This window comes from Eublepharis macularius, chromosome 11 (genome assembly GCF_028583425.1).
Source record: "Eublepharis macularius isolate TG4126 chromosome 11, MPM_Emac_v1.0, whole genome shotgun sequence".
NCBI classification, from domain to species: domain Eukaryota; kingdom Metazoa; phylum Chordata; class Lepidosauria; order Squamata; family Eublepharidae; genus Eublepharis; species Eublepharis macularius.
In genome coordinates this window covers 11,555,348-11,571,786 of record NC_072800.1, presented here as the reverse complement: position 1 = coordinate 11,571,786, position 16,439 = coordinate 11,555,348, and the positions used below count along the sequence as shown (strand labels likewise).

General features: G+C 48.8%; 1 protein-coding gene across 3 annotated transcripts in view; it reads right to left on the bottom strand.

Moving 5' to 3' along the window:
* Window positions 1–14,094: 14,094 nt before the first annotated feature.
* Window positions 14,095–16,439, bottom strand: part of COL15A1 (collagen type XV alpha 1 chain) — a 265,292-nt gene continuing 262,947 nt past the window's right edge. For all 3 annotated transcript variants that reach the window (XM_054990908.1, XM_054990909.1, XM_054990910.1), the window contains one exon: window positions 14,095–16,355. In XM_054990908.1, coding sequence (XP_054846883.1) covers window positions 16,139–16,355 — 217 coding nt within the window. In that variant the 3' untranslated portion in view covers window positions 14,095–16,138. The remainder of the gene's footprint in view (window positions 16,356–16,439) is intronic.

The following is a 16,439-nucleotide window of genomic DNA, read 5'->3' as shown; positions in this document are numbered from 1 at the left end:
TTGTCGAAGGCTTTCACGGCCGGAGAACGATGGTTGTTGTGGGTTTTCCGGGCTGTATTGCCGTGGTCTTGGCATTGTAAACAGAGTTTCATCAACTTTATTCATGCAGAAAAGTTTCTTCGAATGTAGAAAGTCTGGAAACTGTCTGGCACCAGATGAGACAGGCCCCATGTCTCATTCTGCACAGAGGGACACTCACAGGTATGCAGTGGAAAAACACACGAGTCCAGCAGCACCTATAAGACTAACCAAATTTGTGGTGGGGGGAAGGAGCTTTTGTGAGTCAGCTCACTTCGTCAGGTACAGCTAAAATGTGAGGGGCATTCTAAGGACTGATGGACTCACATTCTAGCTGTACCTGAAGAAGTAAGCGGTGACTCACAAAAGCTAGCCCACCACAAATGTGGTTAGTCTTATAGGTGCTACCGGGCTCTTGCTCTTGTCACAGACAAACGAACACGGCTGCCCATCTCGATGTATGCAGTGGGCTGCCCCCATGAGATCTGTGGGACTCGGCTCAATCCTCTGCATGCCTGCTCCGAAGGAAGTCCCACTATGTTCAATGCTGCTTACTCTCATGTAAGCTGGCATAGGATTGCACGCTCACCCACGCGGACTGGTCAAACCAGACGTTCCCTCAGGTCAACACGACCTCTTTTAAGAGCTGGAACATGAGCTTCGTGTGGTGTACACCACTGAGAAAGCAGGCAGGTCTCGGATTCCTATTCCAGTGTGTTCAATTGAATTTACTTCAAGGAAAGTGATCTTAAGATTGCACTGCAAGAGTCTGTCTACACAAGGCATCTTCCATGGGGATGCTCGGGTGAAAGATCTTACACATGTTCTCCCGTTGTGGATCCACGCGCCCTGCTAGGGAGACACCCTTGAATATCAGACCACACAGAAAGGAAGTCACTTGAGTGTCCCTGTGTAAGATGTCTTGTGGAGAGAGACTTGAAGTCTCTGCACTGTTCCAGTCTGCTATTGACACGCAAGTGTGCCTGGTATTCTGGGGCGTCGCTAAAAACCGCTGGGAATCGCTGCATCGTAAAAGCACAATGAAGAGCTGCCCCGGCAAGAGATGTGTGACCCTGTTGGGAAGTTTTCAGGTCACTTTGTCTGATCTGGCACCAGTTGTGAAGAAAAGTGATTGTGGGTTTAAAGTTCAGCCCCTAAAGTGACTGCTGGAATGAGCTGGTGGGCTGGTGTAGATGGGCTGGATACTTTACAGAAAAACATAACGGGGCGGGGGGGGGGGGAAGAGTCCCTGCCCCCAAGGAGCTTCCAGTTTCAATTGTGACAGTGAGTTAGAAAGTGAAGGGGAAAGCAAAGGGAAAACAGCAGTTGAATGTGAAACAGGATTCCACCGTGGCTTTTCAAGCTGTCCAAAACCCTTTGGCTGCTCTGGCTAAGGCATTTCTGTGCCTCTACTACACCCCCCCCCAAGATGCAAAGGGATCTGGTGAGGGTCATAGGGTCCACATTTGGCTGACATACAGCAATGGTTTGCACCCAATGAACTTCACTGTCCCACCCTTGCCAAGCGAGAATGCGTTCTGATCTAGACCACACTCAGCTGGGGCAACCCATTGCATTCGTGGTAGGCAGAGCTTTTTTTCTGGGGAAAGAGGTGGTGGAAGGGTTGCCCTCGGAGAAAATGGTCACATGGCTGGTGGCCCCGCCCCCTGATCTCCAAACAGGGGAGTTGAGATTGCGTAGGGCAATCTCAACTCCCCTCTGTCTGGAGATCAGAGGGCGGGGCCACCAGCCATGTGACCATTTTCAAGAGGTTCCGGAACTCCCTTCCAAAGCGTTCCAGCTGAAAAAAAGCCCTGGTGGTAGGCAAGCCCTCCCTGAGAGAAACTTGTCCCTCCTCGCTCATCTTCTCATGGGAAGTCCCTTCTTGAGCTCCTGAGGAAAATGGGAAACTCCCTGTACCCAGCTGCAGGCGTTTCCTGGAGATTCACTACGTGCTTTCGGACTCATTTTCCGCCACTCTTTCCTGCTTGCCCAGAAACCAGGTTCGGTCAAATCGCCGTGATCACGTCCCGTCTTTTAAGACCGTCTTTAATGATTAGTCATTTACACTTTGCTCCTTTTTCAAGCACCTGTTTCCTCTGTGTATAAACACCACAGCAACATCACGCCTCGATGGAGCTATACGCATGAAATACCGATGTGGATGTCGACAGCCGAACAGATGTTTGTTCTAGGAAAAAGCTTCCAGAAGGGATGGGTTGGAGCAGAGGTGCCAGCAGGAGGTACTCCACATGACCGATGGGTCCAAAGAAGCATCAGTTCGAAGCACAGAATTAATCCTGTGCATAAGGGGTTTCTGGAAAACGCAGGACTAGTGGCCGTGACGATTACTTGAGCTTGTTTGGAGGTTCTAGCAGGGGAGCGCAGCTATTGCATACCCTTGGCTGAAGTACGGTACACTCCTTCTATCTGGGATGGTCGTCCTCTTCCACCGAGCGCGCAGCTTCAGGAGGGACGCACATGGAGCGGTGAGCACACATGAAGGGGACACCCGCCTAGCCAGCCAGATCAGCCGAATCAACCCTGGCGATCAATGGGGTGGCAGATGTCGCAGCCAGATCGCCCTCACATCACGATTACTTGGTAATGCCTGCCTTCCCTTAACTTGATCTGGAAACTTGTTTCTGCATTCTGTATGGGGAGGAGCTGTGGCTCAGCGGCAGAGCCTCTGCCCGGCATGCATGAAGGCCTCATGTTCAATCCCCAGCGTCTCCATTAAGGATCAAGTAGAAGGTGATTTCAAAGATCTCCACATGAGACCCTAGAATCATGGGCTTGGAAGGGAGCTCCAAGGTCATCTAGTCCAACCCCCTGTACAACGCAGGAAATTCACAACTATCGCCCCTCCCCACACTCCCAGTGACCCCTTCCTCCATGCCCAGAAGAGGGCAAAACATGGTCAGGGTCCCTAGCCAAACTGGTCTGGGGGAAATGGCTACCTGACCCCAAGGTGGTGATCGGTCTTATCCTGGGCATGTAAGAAGGGGCCACGAGAACTTCGCAGTGAGCCGTGAGAACTAAGCGCCCCGAGAGCTGCTGCCAGTCCCAGTACATAATTCTGACCTGGAGGGCCTGACGGTCTCTGGTTTAGTAGAAGGCAGCTTCGGGTGTTCGTTTACTAGCTGTTTTCATTTTCTTGCTCCTTCTAGCTCAAGTACATGATGGTATTTCCCATAATGAGCTTCCAACGTGAATATTAAAACAAAAAGCACAACAGGAACAGCTTGAGAGTAAAAGCCCCCACTTGCCGTCATGTGCAGACTTAGGGGCGCATGGGGAAAAACACATTCGAGGCAAGTTCAAGAGGCTCAGAACTCAAGGTGGTTCCCAGACATGTTTCAATTAAAGACTGAGTCACTGACTCGCCGTTTCTGAGGCCGCCTAAGTTTTTGGAGAGCAAAACTGAAGTTGTGAGCTACTGTGAGGAAGGAGGGTCACAACTTGCCAGTAAAATTGCTGTTTGTTTGGGTTCTCAAAATTCTGACAAATCCAGTTAGATGTTCACTTAGAGAATTTGTGCCTAAGGGTTCCTGCCCCAGTCCGTTCTGCGGATAGAGGTGGTCCATTGTTTTTAAGTGCTCAACTGGACTCGTCGCAGGAGATTCAGGATCAGAACCTCCCATCGATGGTGGGGTTTGTTAGAATTGTTGACTCACGAGCCATCCCAACTGGTGGTTTTCGAGGTGATGCTCAGGTAGGAATCATTTCATCCAGGGCTTTTTTTCTGGGAAAAGAGGTGGTGGAACTCAGTGGGTTGCCCTGGGAGAAAATGGTCACATGGCTGGTGGTCCCGCCCCTGATCTCCAGACAGAGGGGAGTTGAGATTGCCCTCTGTGCCATCAGCGGCGCGGAGGGCAATCTCAACTCCCCTCTGTCTGGAGATCAGGGGGCGGGTCCACCGGCCATGTGACCATTTTCAAGAGGTTCCGGAACTCCTGAAAAAAAGCCCTGCCTAGTAGTAGCAATGCCCAGCCTCCCATCACAGAGTCCAAGTTGTGAAGATGAAGCTAAGCTCCAAGTAGGGTCCTCCCAGCAGGAGAGGGGGATCTGGAACTTGGGAGTCTTTTCCTCATGTGAGTGATCTTCCAGCACTTGCGTGATGACATCACTTCTGGGAAGTGATGTCATCATGCCGGCCACAAACGTGCTCCAGGCACTTGCGCAATGACATCATTTCCAGGAAGTGATGACATCACACTGGCCATGGGTGTGGTCTTGCACTTTGCACAGGGCAAATTCAGCCCATTTGGAAAGTGGCATCATCACACCCTGCTGGAAGCATGCCCAATACATGCTTTCTTGGGCTACCTGCCAGTGGCGGGCAATCGCTGGCAGGGGGTGTTGCAACCTCCTGCCAATCGCCAGCGATCAGCGGGCATCTGGGAAAACCTCCTGGGAAGCCTAGCCCCAAGTCTTCCCACAATCAGGACCACAAGAAGAGTGGGGCAATTGGTCTGATTCTTATGTTGAAGCCTGACCTTTGCAGGTACAACATCCATCCTGAGAGCTGGGCAGCTCCTTGGCTGACGTCCTTCCTGATCTGCAGGTCATGGCTTCGACGGCTCAGGCTAGTTTGATCTTGTCAATTCTGAGAAGCTGAGCATTATTGGCCCTGGTTAATACCTGGATGGGAGACCATCAAGGAGGTTGAGGTTCACTATGTAGAGGCAGGCAATAACAAACTTCATCTGTTTGTCTCTTGCCTTGGAAATGTCATGAAGGGTTACCATAAGTTGGCTGCTTGATGGCACTTTACACACACAAGCAGCCTTCTTGTGATTCAGCTCCTTGCAGAACTTGTTAGATTGTGCAAGTAGCAGTTCTCCTGCAGAGGAATTTCAAAGGGAGATTAGAAAGAGAGACTGCTGAACTGCAACTAATAACGAAGCTCAAGACAATGCATCCACCAGGACTGAATCAAGACCTGGGCTTGAACCATTACCAATGCTGATTACTCCACACCCACTACCTGTCTACATACCCCACCCTATTCAATCACGCATGCAATTGTCATTTATCGGATATTGTTATTTGGCTTCTGAAATCACTCCACCCTCCAAGATATAAGGACAGATGGACTTACATTTGAGCTGTATCTGAAGAAGTGAGCTATGGCTCACAAAAGTTCATACTCTACCACAAATTTTGTTAGTCTTATAGGTGCTACTGGACTCTGGCTCTTTTCTATTGTTAGATTGTGGTGACACCTGGTTCTGCTACTGGCTATTTCACCTTGGCAGGTGGATCCAGGAAGGCTGTTCCTTAGCCCATGTCCTGCTCCACTCTAGCCAGAGAAATGCAGAAAACGTAGTAAACATCTTTTATTAGAAACACACCAAACACAAACTATAAAATGGTTAGAACCAAAACCACTTCTGCACTGGAGTTTGCGTCTCTTCCCTTTTCCCATGGTGCCCCTTGGTTATGTTTTAAAGAGAGAGTAACATATGAACAATTGATCACAAATGTGACAGCAACTATTGCTCCTTTTCAAAAACAGCCAGCTCCGCCTCCTGTCTGCCACCACCACAAAGAGCTCTCCTTTAGACGGCACTTCTGACTCTGCAGGGTCAGCTTTTCTCAGACCTGTAGGGAAGTCCTAGTTTAGGGACAACTCACTTCCTTCTTTATTCCTGCTAGAGAAGTTAACAAGATACAGTATAAACCAGTTCCTTTTCAAAGAAACTATTTACTATGAGTGAAACCTAGAATATCCACCATTATATCTTTATTAAGACTGTATGAGTGGATTGATTCTGAGATTTAAATGCATACTTTTCTCCCTCAGTGGCTTAAGATCAGTTGTAACAGACCATGACGCTCTATCAAGTTCTAAGCTGCTCTGTTACCTTTTCTGTTGTGCACAACCTTTTAACAGTAAAGTCTTCTCTCTTTCTTCCTCTGTAGACGTCACCCCTTCCTTTGCTTCAGCCCTGGCCAGTAAACTCTCCAATGGCCATCCAAGAGTCAAATCTCGTTTCTCATCTTCCAAGATTCTAAAACGCAGAGCTACATATTCCAGCAGTCCAATAAAGAGTTCTTTCCCAACCAATAAGGACTCTTTTGCACTAAGACTTCCTTCGATGTCAGCTGGATTATTCTCTCCCTCAAGGAAGAGTTCATCACAATTGCTACCCAGTGGGCTCAGCCTTTTTCTTGTAGGCAGGGCTTTTTTTCAGCTGGAACGTGGTGGAAGGGAGTTCCGGCACCTCTTGAAAATGGTCACATGGCCGGTGGCCCCGCCCCCTGATCTCCAGACAGAGGGGAGTTGAGATCGCCCTTTACACTGCTCAGCAGCGCGGAGGGCAAACTAAACTCCCCTCTGTCTGGAGATCAGGGGGCGGAGCCACTGGCCATGTGACCATTTTCACCGAGGGCGATTTAAACTTTAAAAAACTCCCCCCCTTGTTCCAGCTGGCCCAAAGTGACGTCATTGTGCGGTCCTGAGTTCCACCACTGAGTTCCACCACCTCTTTTCCCAGAAAAAAAGCCCTGCGTGTAGATATCATAAAACAGGATAGGCAGGGATCTAGAATACTAGTGCAGGATCCTGGAGGATCTTTTCTACATTATCTGGCTACGTAAACTAAAAGGAGTCCAAAAGGAGTCCAAAATTATAGGATGAGGGGAACTGCTCGTCTCAAATCGTGGCATTCCAGCTGGAATGGATGCAAGCTGTTGTCTGCAAATGCCTTGCAAACGGGTCACACTCACACTCAGATTAGGGTGGTTTCCTCCAACTTGCCCCCCAGGGCAAGATGTGTTAGGCCCCTATCTGCCCAGAACAGCCCCATTGGACATCTCTGCACAGATGCAGTTGTGGTGGCAAAGTGTGGTTTCCTTTCTGTCATTGCCATTACAGAGTATACTCTGTGAGATGAATCCTCACTTGTGTCTGGTCAGAATGGTCCCAAGTTGTCTACTACCAGTGGTCAAGCCACCATCCCTCCCATTTCATTCCCCCAGGCTCCAAGGAGCCCACTGAGCTCTGGCAGAACTTGAAGTGTGTCTAGGAGAGATCATGTCATCCTCCCAGTTCCACACTATTCCACCTGCCAAGTTGTGAGCAAACATTGTTACAATGGCACAATAACAGCGGATCTTCCCCTCCTGTGGCAGCCCTCCAATTCACACCTTGTGCTGCTCCTGGGGAGTTCCATATTGCCTAGACGCAACATTTCTGAGGACACTGGTGGGTGCATTTAGGAGGGGAAAAGTTGCACTTTCATGCACAGAATTTTGATAGGCTCCAACCCTAATTCTTCCAAGCTCTTCTATAATAGAAAAATTCCCTTGGAAATGTTGCTGTAAATTTCACTGTGTGTTATGAACTCCCTTCTTCTCAGGGCTTTTTTTCTGGGAAAAGAGGTGGTGGAACTCAGTGGTGGAACTCAAGACCGCATAATGATGTCACTTTGGGTCAGCTAGAACAAGGAGGGAGTTTTTTAAAGTTTAAATTGCCCTGGGTGAAAATGGTCACATGGCTGGTGGCCCCGCCCCCTGATCTCCAGACAGAGGGGAGTTGAGATTGCCCTCCGCATGATTCTCGAAAGCTTATGCTACAATAAAATTGGTTAGTCTTAAAGGTGCTACTGGACTCTTTTTAATTTACTGCCTGGAAATCAAAACTCTGTGAATGTGTCTTCAGATCTCTTTCACCACATATGAATATGTTCTGCCTTCTTAATCTCAAACCACCAGTTCACAACCCAATCTCACCATTATAGTAGTGGTGATCAGGCACAAAGCGAGGTCAAGAGTAGAGATGGGCACAAACTGGAAAAAAACCGAACCATGTGGTTCGTGGTTCATCAAATTTCACAAACCAAGAACTTTCATGAACTTGCCCCTGGTTCATGAACCGGTTTGTTTGGTTCATGAAAACGTCACATCCAGGTCAGAAAATCATCAGCAGAAGGTCACTTCCGGGCCAGCAGAAGGTCTGCAGGAAGTCCATCCCCTGTTGCCTAGGAAACTGATTGATTGACACCAGGCTGTCTGCAGTCACGAACCAAAAAACGAACCAAACGAACCAGCTTAAAGTTTGTGGTGGTTCGTCAGAAATGAGATGTGATGAACCACGGTTCATGAACCACGAACCAGCCTGGTTCATGCTTGATTTTGGTTCGTATTTCGGTTTGTGCCCATCTCTAGTCAAGAGCCTGTGAAGGGCAGTAGAGAAAGAAGAGTTTCAGCATGTGCTGCCTGGATGGAGGAAGTTGCTTCTCTTAATGTCTTTTCCCTGCTCACCATTGTGAAATGCGCAGGATTTTTGTCTTCTGACATCTCTTTAGGCTGAGAGGGAAGGACAATGACATGAGGAAGACTAATAGTCCCCCTGCTTCATAGCTAAAATGAGAGACCATGGAGATAGACAGGCTCTCTTCTAGATCCCTGCAGATTGTGGTATTATGAGAAAAGATAACTTTGCACACCATCCACACCACCGTTTCCTTTGGTGCTGTGCTCCAGGATGGAGTTTTGGCATGGGAACTAAAATTGGAACTCAGTGCAAATCAGTCATAAAGACGAGAATGGCATCCAAGTTGCAGGAACTGCAGACTTGCTTCTAATGTTTCCTGAATTGTCTGCATGACACATTGTGACCTCCAGGTGGGGTTGAAGAAATACGCCATCCCTGCCTCCTTTCCCCCAATAAAAGAGATCACTTGAGTTCAAGACTCCAAGAGGGCTGAAAATTCCTGGCTCCTGCCTTCAATAGCCGTGCAGCAGCAAGAGAGAAGTCAGCCAGGCTCATCGGCTGTCGCTGCAAGACAGAGACAGGAAAAGGTGGGACCTCTCAAAGCCCTGCCTGCCAGGCCTCGATTAAAACCATAACTCAGAAGCTGGAAGAGGGGAGCATTCTGAAACTGAATATCAGAGAACAATTGGCTGTAAAGAATATTAGTTATGGTTCTTATGGCCTTCTTATACTGCTTTTCTCAGAAACGTTGAGATTCAGGAACTGGTGGTTTGGGATGAAGACAACAGAACAAGCTCAAGTATTGCAAAAGAGGTTTGAAGAGGCATTTGGTGGATTCTGAGCTTTGCTTTCTAGGCAGCAAATGTGTGTCCCAACTACTTCCACTTAGAATAGCTGTCAGTCTTCATCCCCAGACAGTGAAGCAAACTATTGTCTGAAAATTCAAAGCCTGCTTCCTGCCAGTTCTTAGTTATGTAACTATGGAGTCCCTTTCTTACAGGCTGGGTCATGTCTGTGTTTTCCATTTGTGAGGTGGCTTTGGTTCAGGCTGCCCCCTCATAATGGAGATGCTGAGCCCCCCACACCTGGGGTATGTTGGTGGTATAGTTCAGGCCACTCACAAGACCAGTTCCCGGCAAGATTCCTTTGGTTCAAACCACTTGGGGAGAAGAGGTTGAAGGGGGCGCTTTGGAGCAGTGGATTAGTTCTTCCCATGGTGTTCCCACACTCCAGTGACTCACAAAAGTCTCACACAGTCAGCAGATATGTAAACACAAGACTACAAACCAGAAGGAGAGAGGAGGCTATGATGAAGGGATGCCAGAAAGCCCAGCAGGGTCAGACATAGCAGAGCAAAGCTGAGACCCAGATCAAGGCCAAGGAGTAAACAATCCCTTCAGAGTGGGTGTGGAGTCGGACCACTCCCAAGTGGTGATGAATTGGCATTGGAAGACCCGTAAGAGCATAAACTTCTAAAGCAGGACAGTTGCTTTCTGTAGTGGGCTGGAATCCCAGCCTCTATCGAGTCTAAGCTTGACCGTGCCAGATTTGCTCTGAAGCGTCTGACTTGGAGCACACGTGCAGATTTAACATTATCAGGCTTGCACTTTCAAGCTCAAACACAAGGAACAGGAATTTATTTTTGATCTTTACGAGAACAGTAGCAGAATGCCACACGAGCAGGCTTCAGAAATTAGGCCGGGTATGGAAACCCACGTACGATTCCGTCTCTCTCCTCACCCCAAAATTGCAGGCTTGGGGGTAGGCAATGAAGGTTGTGTAACTGGCATGGGAGAAATTGATTAAGCACCCCCTACCAGTTTGGTGTAGTGGTTAAGAGCGGCAGGACTCTAATCTGGAGAACTGGGTTTATTATTATTATTTCTTATATTTCTAATTCGCTCTCCCCATGAATGGATTCAGAGCAGAATACAACATATATAAAATACATAAACATATTACTTTAAGACCAGATAAAAACATCAATAAATATACAATTTCTAAAAGATTCCCCACTTCCCCACTTGAAGCCAGCTGGGTGACCTTGGATCAGTCACAGCTCTTCCAGAGCTCTCTCAGCCCCACCCACCTCATAGGGTGATTGTTGTGTGGATATAATAACAGCACACTTTGTAAACTGCTCTGAGTGCACGTGAAGTTGTCCTGAAGGGCGGTATATAAATCAAATGTTATTATTATTACCCCATCACCACCTACCAGGTTTCAAAACCTCCATGTGGGGCTGGCCTGTAGCAGACAACAGATTGTGAGGTTTCCCAACAGTCTACGGAAGATAGCGAGCCTGGATCTCCAGCCTCACATCTAGCTAAAGGCTTAGAAGTGATCAACTGTCTCCAGCCTCACAGTGTACCAAGGCCTAGTGGAACCTTTGTAGGGCACCCTTTGAGCACTCAAAGCACAGTACTTCACAAAGAACTCAATGGGAGCTAGTGACTCACCTTGGGCTTCTAAGTAAGTTCACAGCTGAGGAAAGAAACTTGGAGACTGCCAAGCTGCAACTCACACTGAGCCATCACACTACACTAGGTCTATATGCAGGATTAGGAGCCTGAAGAGCGTTGTTGGGTTCCATCATAGCCCAGGTTACCTACCGCCTTGTGGAAAATCTCCAAGTGACTGATGACTTTGTCCCAGAGTTCTCATTTGCGATCTCCTCCTCTCATATCCTTGGCCTGTCATTGGTAGCTTCCCAGCAGCTGGAGACAGCCAGGAAAAGCACTTCTGATTTCTCCCCAAACACATAGCTTGACTAGTCCATATAGGAATCTCTCTCAAAGCAGGAGGCATAAAGTATAGCCCCAAGCTCCAGATGGCTGGGGTACAGCACATTGGTAGCTGATGTTTCCCTCATAAACAACATCATCATTTACCTCATAGTAGTTTATATCAGAGGCAGGGTAGTTTCAAGTTGTCCACACAGCAGATACCAACTCATAATTGAGGAAGATAATCTGAATCTATGATCATGAGTTATGCCTAAGTGGGTACCACAGAACTGCCACTTTCCACAGCAGCCTGGGGTAGCCATTAGCTACTGTAGGCCATTAAGCAGTCACTGTTCATTACTGAGCAGAGCAAGAAGGTCGTGTCCGGGGTCTGAGTCCCAGCCCCCAGACTTGCCAGGAGGGAGCAGTGGGAGGCAACCAGGAGGCAGTGGCCCTACCACCCCAGCCAGCAACCAGGTCCAGAACCTGCCCACTCCAGGGGGAAGGGGCGAAAGGCCAAAGCCTCAGAGGGCTGGAGGGAGCAGGGAGAGACCAGCCAGTCCCACCCTCCAGGGGGAAGAGAGGGGGCTAATCAGGCCAGAGGAAAAGGGCCAAGGCAGGGGGAATAGGGGCCCAGCAGCAGCCCAAACAGAGCCCTTACCAGCCAAGGAGGAGAAGCAGCCACTACAGCCCAGAGCCACACCCCGGCTAGAGGACAACAGCCTGGCTCAGGAGTTGCTAGGAGCCAAGCCCCTCCAGGTGGAGCTGCCACAGGCATTCTGGGGGAGGAGATGGGCAGCCCCACCCAGCATCAAGGAGCAGGCAGCCCAGAAGCTGGCCAGGGCAGCTCCTCGCGAGCAAGGCCAGGCATGCTCAGCAGCACAAAAGCTGGCTGGGGCAGCTCCTCGTGAGCAAGGCCAAGGAGACCTCAGCTGGGGATGGCTCGCATTCAACCCCACCCTGCCAGCAAGGCAAGGAAGCCAAGAAGGGATTAGTGGTAGGAGGGAAACACCTGAGGGAAGGCACAGCTGGGCCAAGTCAGGAGAGGGAACAAGCCTAGAAGGAGGGCGGGGTGGGGAAAGGAAACCCTATATAAGGTGGCTAGGAAGAGCTCCGAGGTGGTGGGTGTGAGTAAGGAGTGATGGTGTGGAATGAGAGCAGAGCAGTGCGAGAGTGGCGGCTTGGAGGAGAGTTCTGGGAGGAGGAGATGATGGAGGACGCAGAGGGTAAGCAGGCCAGGTTGAGCAGGCCAGCGAGTGGATTGAGAGGGAGTCAGGGTGATGTATACTGTCCCTCCTTCCACAGAGCAGGGTCCTGCAGCATCCCTGGTGCCCCTCTGACGTCAGGGCGGGCCCAGCTGGCGCCCCACCCAGCGGCGGCAGTGACAAGCCCTGACAGTCATTTCTTCACTTTGCAAGGCGCAATAATTTAACATGGCTCAGGATAGGTTCCTGCTGAGAATGTGAGTGTGTGTACAAGCTGCCAAGTCACAATCAACTTATGACGACCCCAGCAAGGGGCAGCCAAGGCAAGTGAGAAGCAGGGTTGGTTTGTCATTGCCTTCCTCTGTAGAGTCTTCGTTGGTGGTAGCCCATCCAAAAACTGACCCTGCTTAGCTTCCAAGATCTGATGGGATCTGGTTATACCATGCCACCTTCCCGCTAAGAATACCTGGCTGTAAATAATAATAGGACTGGCCTTCGGTGGAGTATTTAGCAATTGTATGTCCAGTATCTTGTGTGTTGTAACAGAACCTTTTCTCAATGCCTGCTGTCAGTTGCAAACTCTGGGAGTGGCAATTAAAACAGGGCCACATTGTGAGCAGGTGAAAAAAATTAATCAGGAGAATTGTAATGCAATTCTTTGTCCAACTATAAAGGGGATTTTTTCCCAAGTAATTATATGGACTTGTCACAAGCCCACTAAAATCTGCTGGGATCTTCCATAAACTCAAGAATTAGGGATTAGAGATGGCCACGAACCACAAAAAAAAATCCAAACGATGATGCTTGTGGTTCGTGGGTTTTCATGAACCAGGAACTACGAACTGAGGCAAGTTTATGAATCAGTTCATGGTTCATGGGATTTAAATGCCCCTTTCCGGCCGCTTAGCAGTGGCAGGGAAAGGGGCGTTTGACAGTTTAAAAGGCCCTTTCCTGCCTTGCAAGTGGCAGGTCCCTTTAAACTATCAGGTGGCAGGCGGCAGGGGGGATCCCCCCTTGCCGCCTGCCAGCTAATAGTTTAAAGGGACCTGGTGCTTGCAAGGCAGGAAAGGGCCCTTTAAATTGCTCATACCCCAGCCCCCCCCCCCCACCAGCCCCACACTTACCTTGCCCTGCAGGCCCGTGGCATCCTCCCACGAGGGGTGGGGAGGCCATTTTTGGCTTCTTCTGCTGCTGCATGGGCCCACAGGGCGGTAGAGGCTGAAAATGGCCTTCCTGCCCCTCAAATGGCTGCCATGGATCCCCCCTGCCACCTGCCAGTTTAAAGGGACCTGCCACTTGCAAGCCGCAGGAAAAGTTTATATGGCCATTTCCCTGGGGAAACGGCCATTTAAACTGCCCCTTTACGACCCAAACGAACCAGTAGACCAGTTCATGGAAGTTCATGGAAACGAGCTTCCACAAACCACTGGTTCGGGCGTTGTTTTGGGTCGTAATTCGATTCGTGCCCATCTCTATTAGGGACACAGGATCATTTGTGCTGGTGCTACGGAAAGTCTTGTGGCTTCCCTCAAAGTCTCCCAGGCTTTGAGCCTAAGGCCCAAGTTCTCATCACGTTTCACTTCAGGTGAAATTTTGGTGGCATCTCTAAAGAATCCACACTAAGAATAGGTCTGGCTACTGAGAGCAGATGGGATTGTTTAGGGGACCAGACACAAGAGAGGGGAAAGGCTCCGGCATCTTTGCAAAGGAAGAAATGGAACCAGATGAGATTCTTTTCCATGCCTCCAAGAGAGGCTGAGGAGTTTCATGGGATCTGGTCACCAGAGTCAGCCCACCAAGCCCCAAGCGAGGATGTCTAGTATACAATACAAGGCACTCTCCCATGTCTCATTTTCTCCCTTAACCATTCTTTACCAGTATAAGGATTTCTGTGCAAGGAAACATGAACACCTGACCCAAAGACAGTGGGAGAGATGCTTTTATATTAATTAAAATGAAAAAATAGAAAACTGGATTTCACATTTTTACATCATATAAAAACAACAATGGTTACAAATCACCAGGCCTCTGGAAGCAAATGTCCTTTGAGTTAAAAATAGTGATTAACTTACTGATTTGATGGCCAATGAGTTGTAGACCTCATTTAAGGGTAGAGCTATTAGCTTATAGTTTGAACAGTTTGAACATCTCTACAATGATACCTTTGTTAAGTTATGACAGTTATAAGTGTATAGCTTGTTCAAATACACTGTGAGACAATACAGAGAAGACATACATCTACAGCACTATGATAATACTGTTTTTTGGGTGGGACACCACGTCATTCATCGACAGTTTCTATTAACTACACATTAGATCCTACTGACAGTTACATTGTGTGAACAAGGGTCCTGAAGAAGGGAAAGGGTGAGAGGCGGGGGACAGGAAAAGCAGGATATTTGCATATCATTTACATGGGATAACACTCCAATTACTGCCATCTGTCTTTCTACAGTTCGCATTGCAACTTGAAAGCTGCTTTTTCTCTGCTGCAATGGGACATGTAAACACGTTACACTGTGCTTGTCAGTGTGTTAGCTGAGGCCAGTTTTGGAAGAATAAGATGTTGGTTGAAATCCAAAGAGTGCACCAAGCCTCTAGTTTCCTCCATTCAGCCTGCAGCTCCTTGTGTTGTGTTGTCATTCTGGAAATTCCCCTACGCTTTGGGAGAGTCTTTATGTACTTTGCAAAGGAAGCAAATATTAGAAGGAAGTAACTTCAGAAGGTCAGCTGCGTGAGTGGAAGTGCTCTGTGCAGCTCTGTGGATACCAGCCATGATTTGAGTTTCCTCTTAATACTGTTCGGGATTTTCCAGACCACAGTAGCACCAAATATGCATCAGACTCCGTTTCCATGCAGGTGATATTCACCTTCCACACACAGCCCTGTACATAGATTTTGGGGGTTGATTGGGATACCTGAATCCCAGAAGAACAAAATGGAAAGAAAAACTTCCAGGGAACTGTTTTGTCGGTTCCCAATTTCCAAATTTTGAACTGCTTAGATAACCCAGTTTCTGAACAGAGACGCAGCCAAGACTACATACCTGAGAAGAGCTCGACTTTTGCCCCTTGAGTACAGGGGCAGATTGGGGCGTTAAAACAATCCTGGAGCTCGCTGAGCCAAGCAGCCCCTGTGCTGCTGGCACTGTCAGGGGCAGCACTCTGCTCGGAGATGGGCACAACATCGCTGTGGCCTGAGTCTGAGGGGCGCAGAGTCTGCGGCGCCACCAGTACTGGCTCAGGTTGCTCCTGTCTACCAACAGCCCTCCAGGAACTTCACTGGCAATTTAACGGTCTGGTCCGCTGGGACTGAAGCAGTCGTCTCCAATGGTGTGTGGCAGCCTGCTTGTGAAACTATTTCGAAACAGTTTGCACAGCAGTAGGGGGATCAGGCACAGAAAAGGGGGAAATGCAAAAGTCCCTCCTGGCATACCCAAAGCAGTCCCAGTCTTGGACTCTGCATAGGCAGAACAAGATGCCAGTGAGCCACTGAAGCTGACTTGCCTTGGCCTAGCACGTGGCCCCAGTTTATGGGCCGTGGTAGCAACGACAGCATTCCCACCCTATCCCAGGCCCTCTGAAGCAACACACAACACAGGCAGGATCCCACACACCATGCCTAGCGCTCCCCTAACAGCTTTCAGCACCTGTGCCCAGAAAGGCTCATTATGGGGAGCAGTCCCAAATTTTTCAGACATTTTTGTACGTGGTTGCTCAGGCCTGCTAATCTCCCACGTAGCTTCCGTCCAGGGCTGAAGTGCTTGGAAAGGATGAATGTCACCTCCTCGGAATGAGATCCTGCCCCGAGGTATGCGTTCTTTGGTTATTACCTTCTTAGTTCAGTGTGCAATCACAATACAATATTTACATCATTTTTTAAAAAAATTACATTTCAGTGTCAACTTTTTTTGTAATAAAATTTTAATTTACATGCAGTGGCAAAGGGCAGGGGCAGGAGGGATCTTATTTCCTTTGGTCATCGGAGATATAACTGTTTTCAATGCACAGGACAATAAACCGGTTGCTGCAACTGTACGCTTTCTGATCCAAGAGCTTCCCGGACTTGAGTGGGGAGGCTTGCCCCATCACGGCCACATCCGCCGTCCTCCAGGCTTCACAGTAACTGCTAACCAGCCGTATCCCGTGTGGACTTGAGCCGTGCCAGACCACTTTCTGAGGCCTAAACGCAGAGGAAGGTTTTAATGATCTCCTTGGAAAGAACAAATCGAGCTACACAATTAGTGCATGATGTATTCGATACACT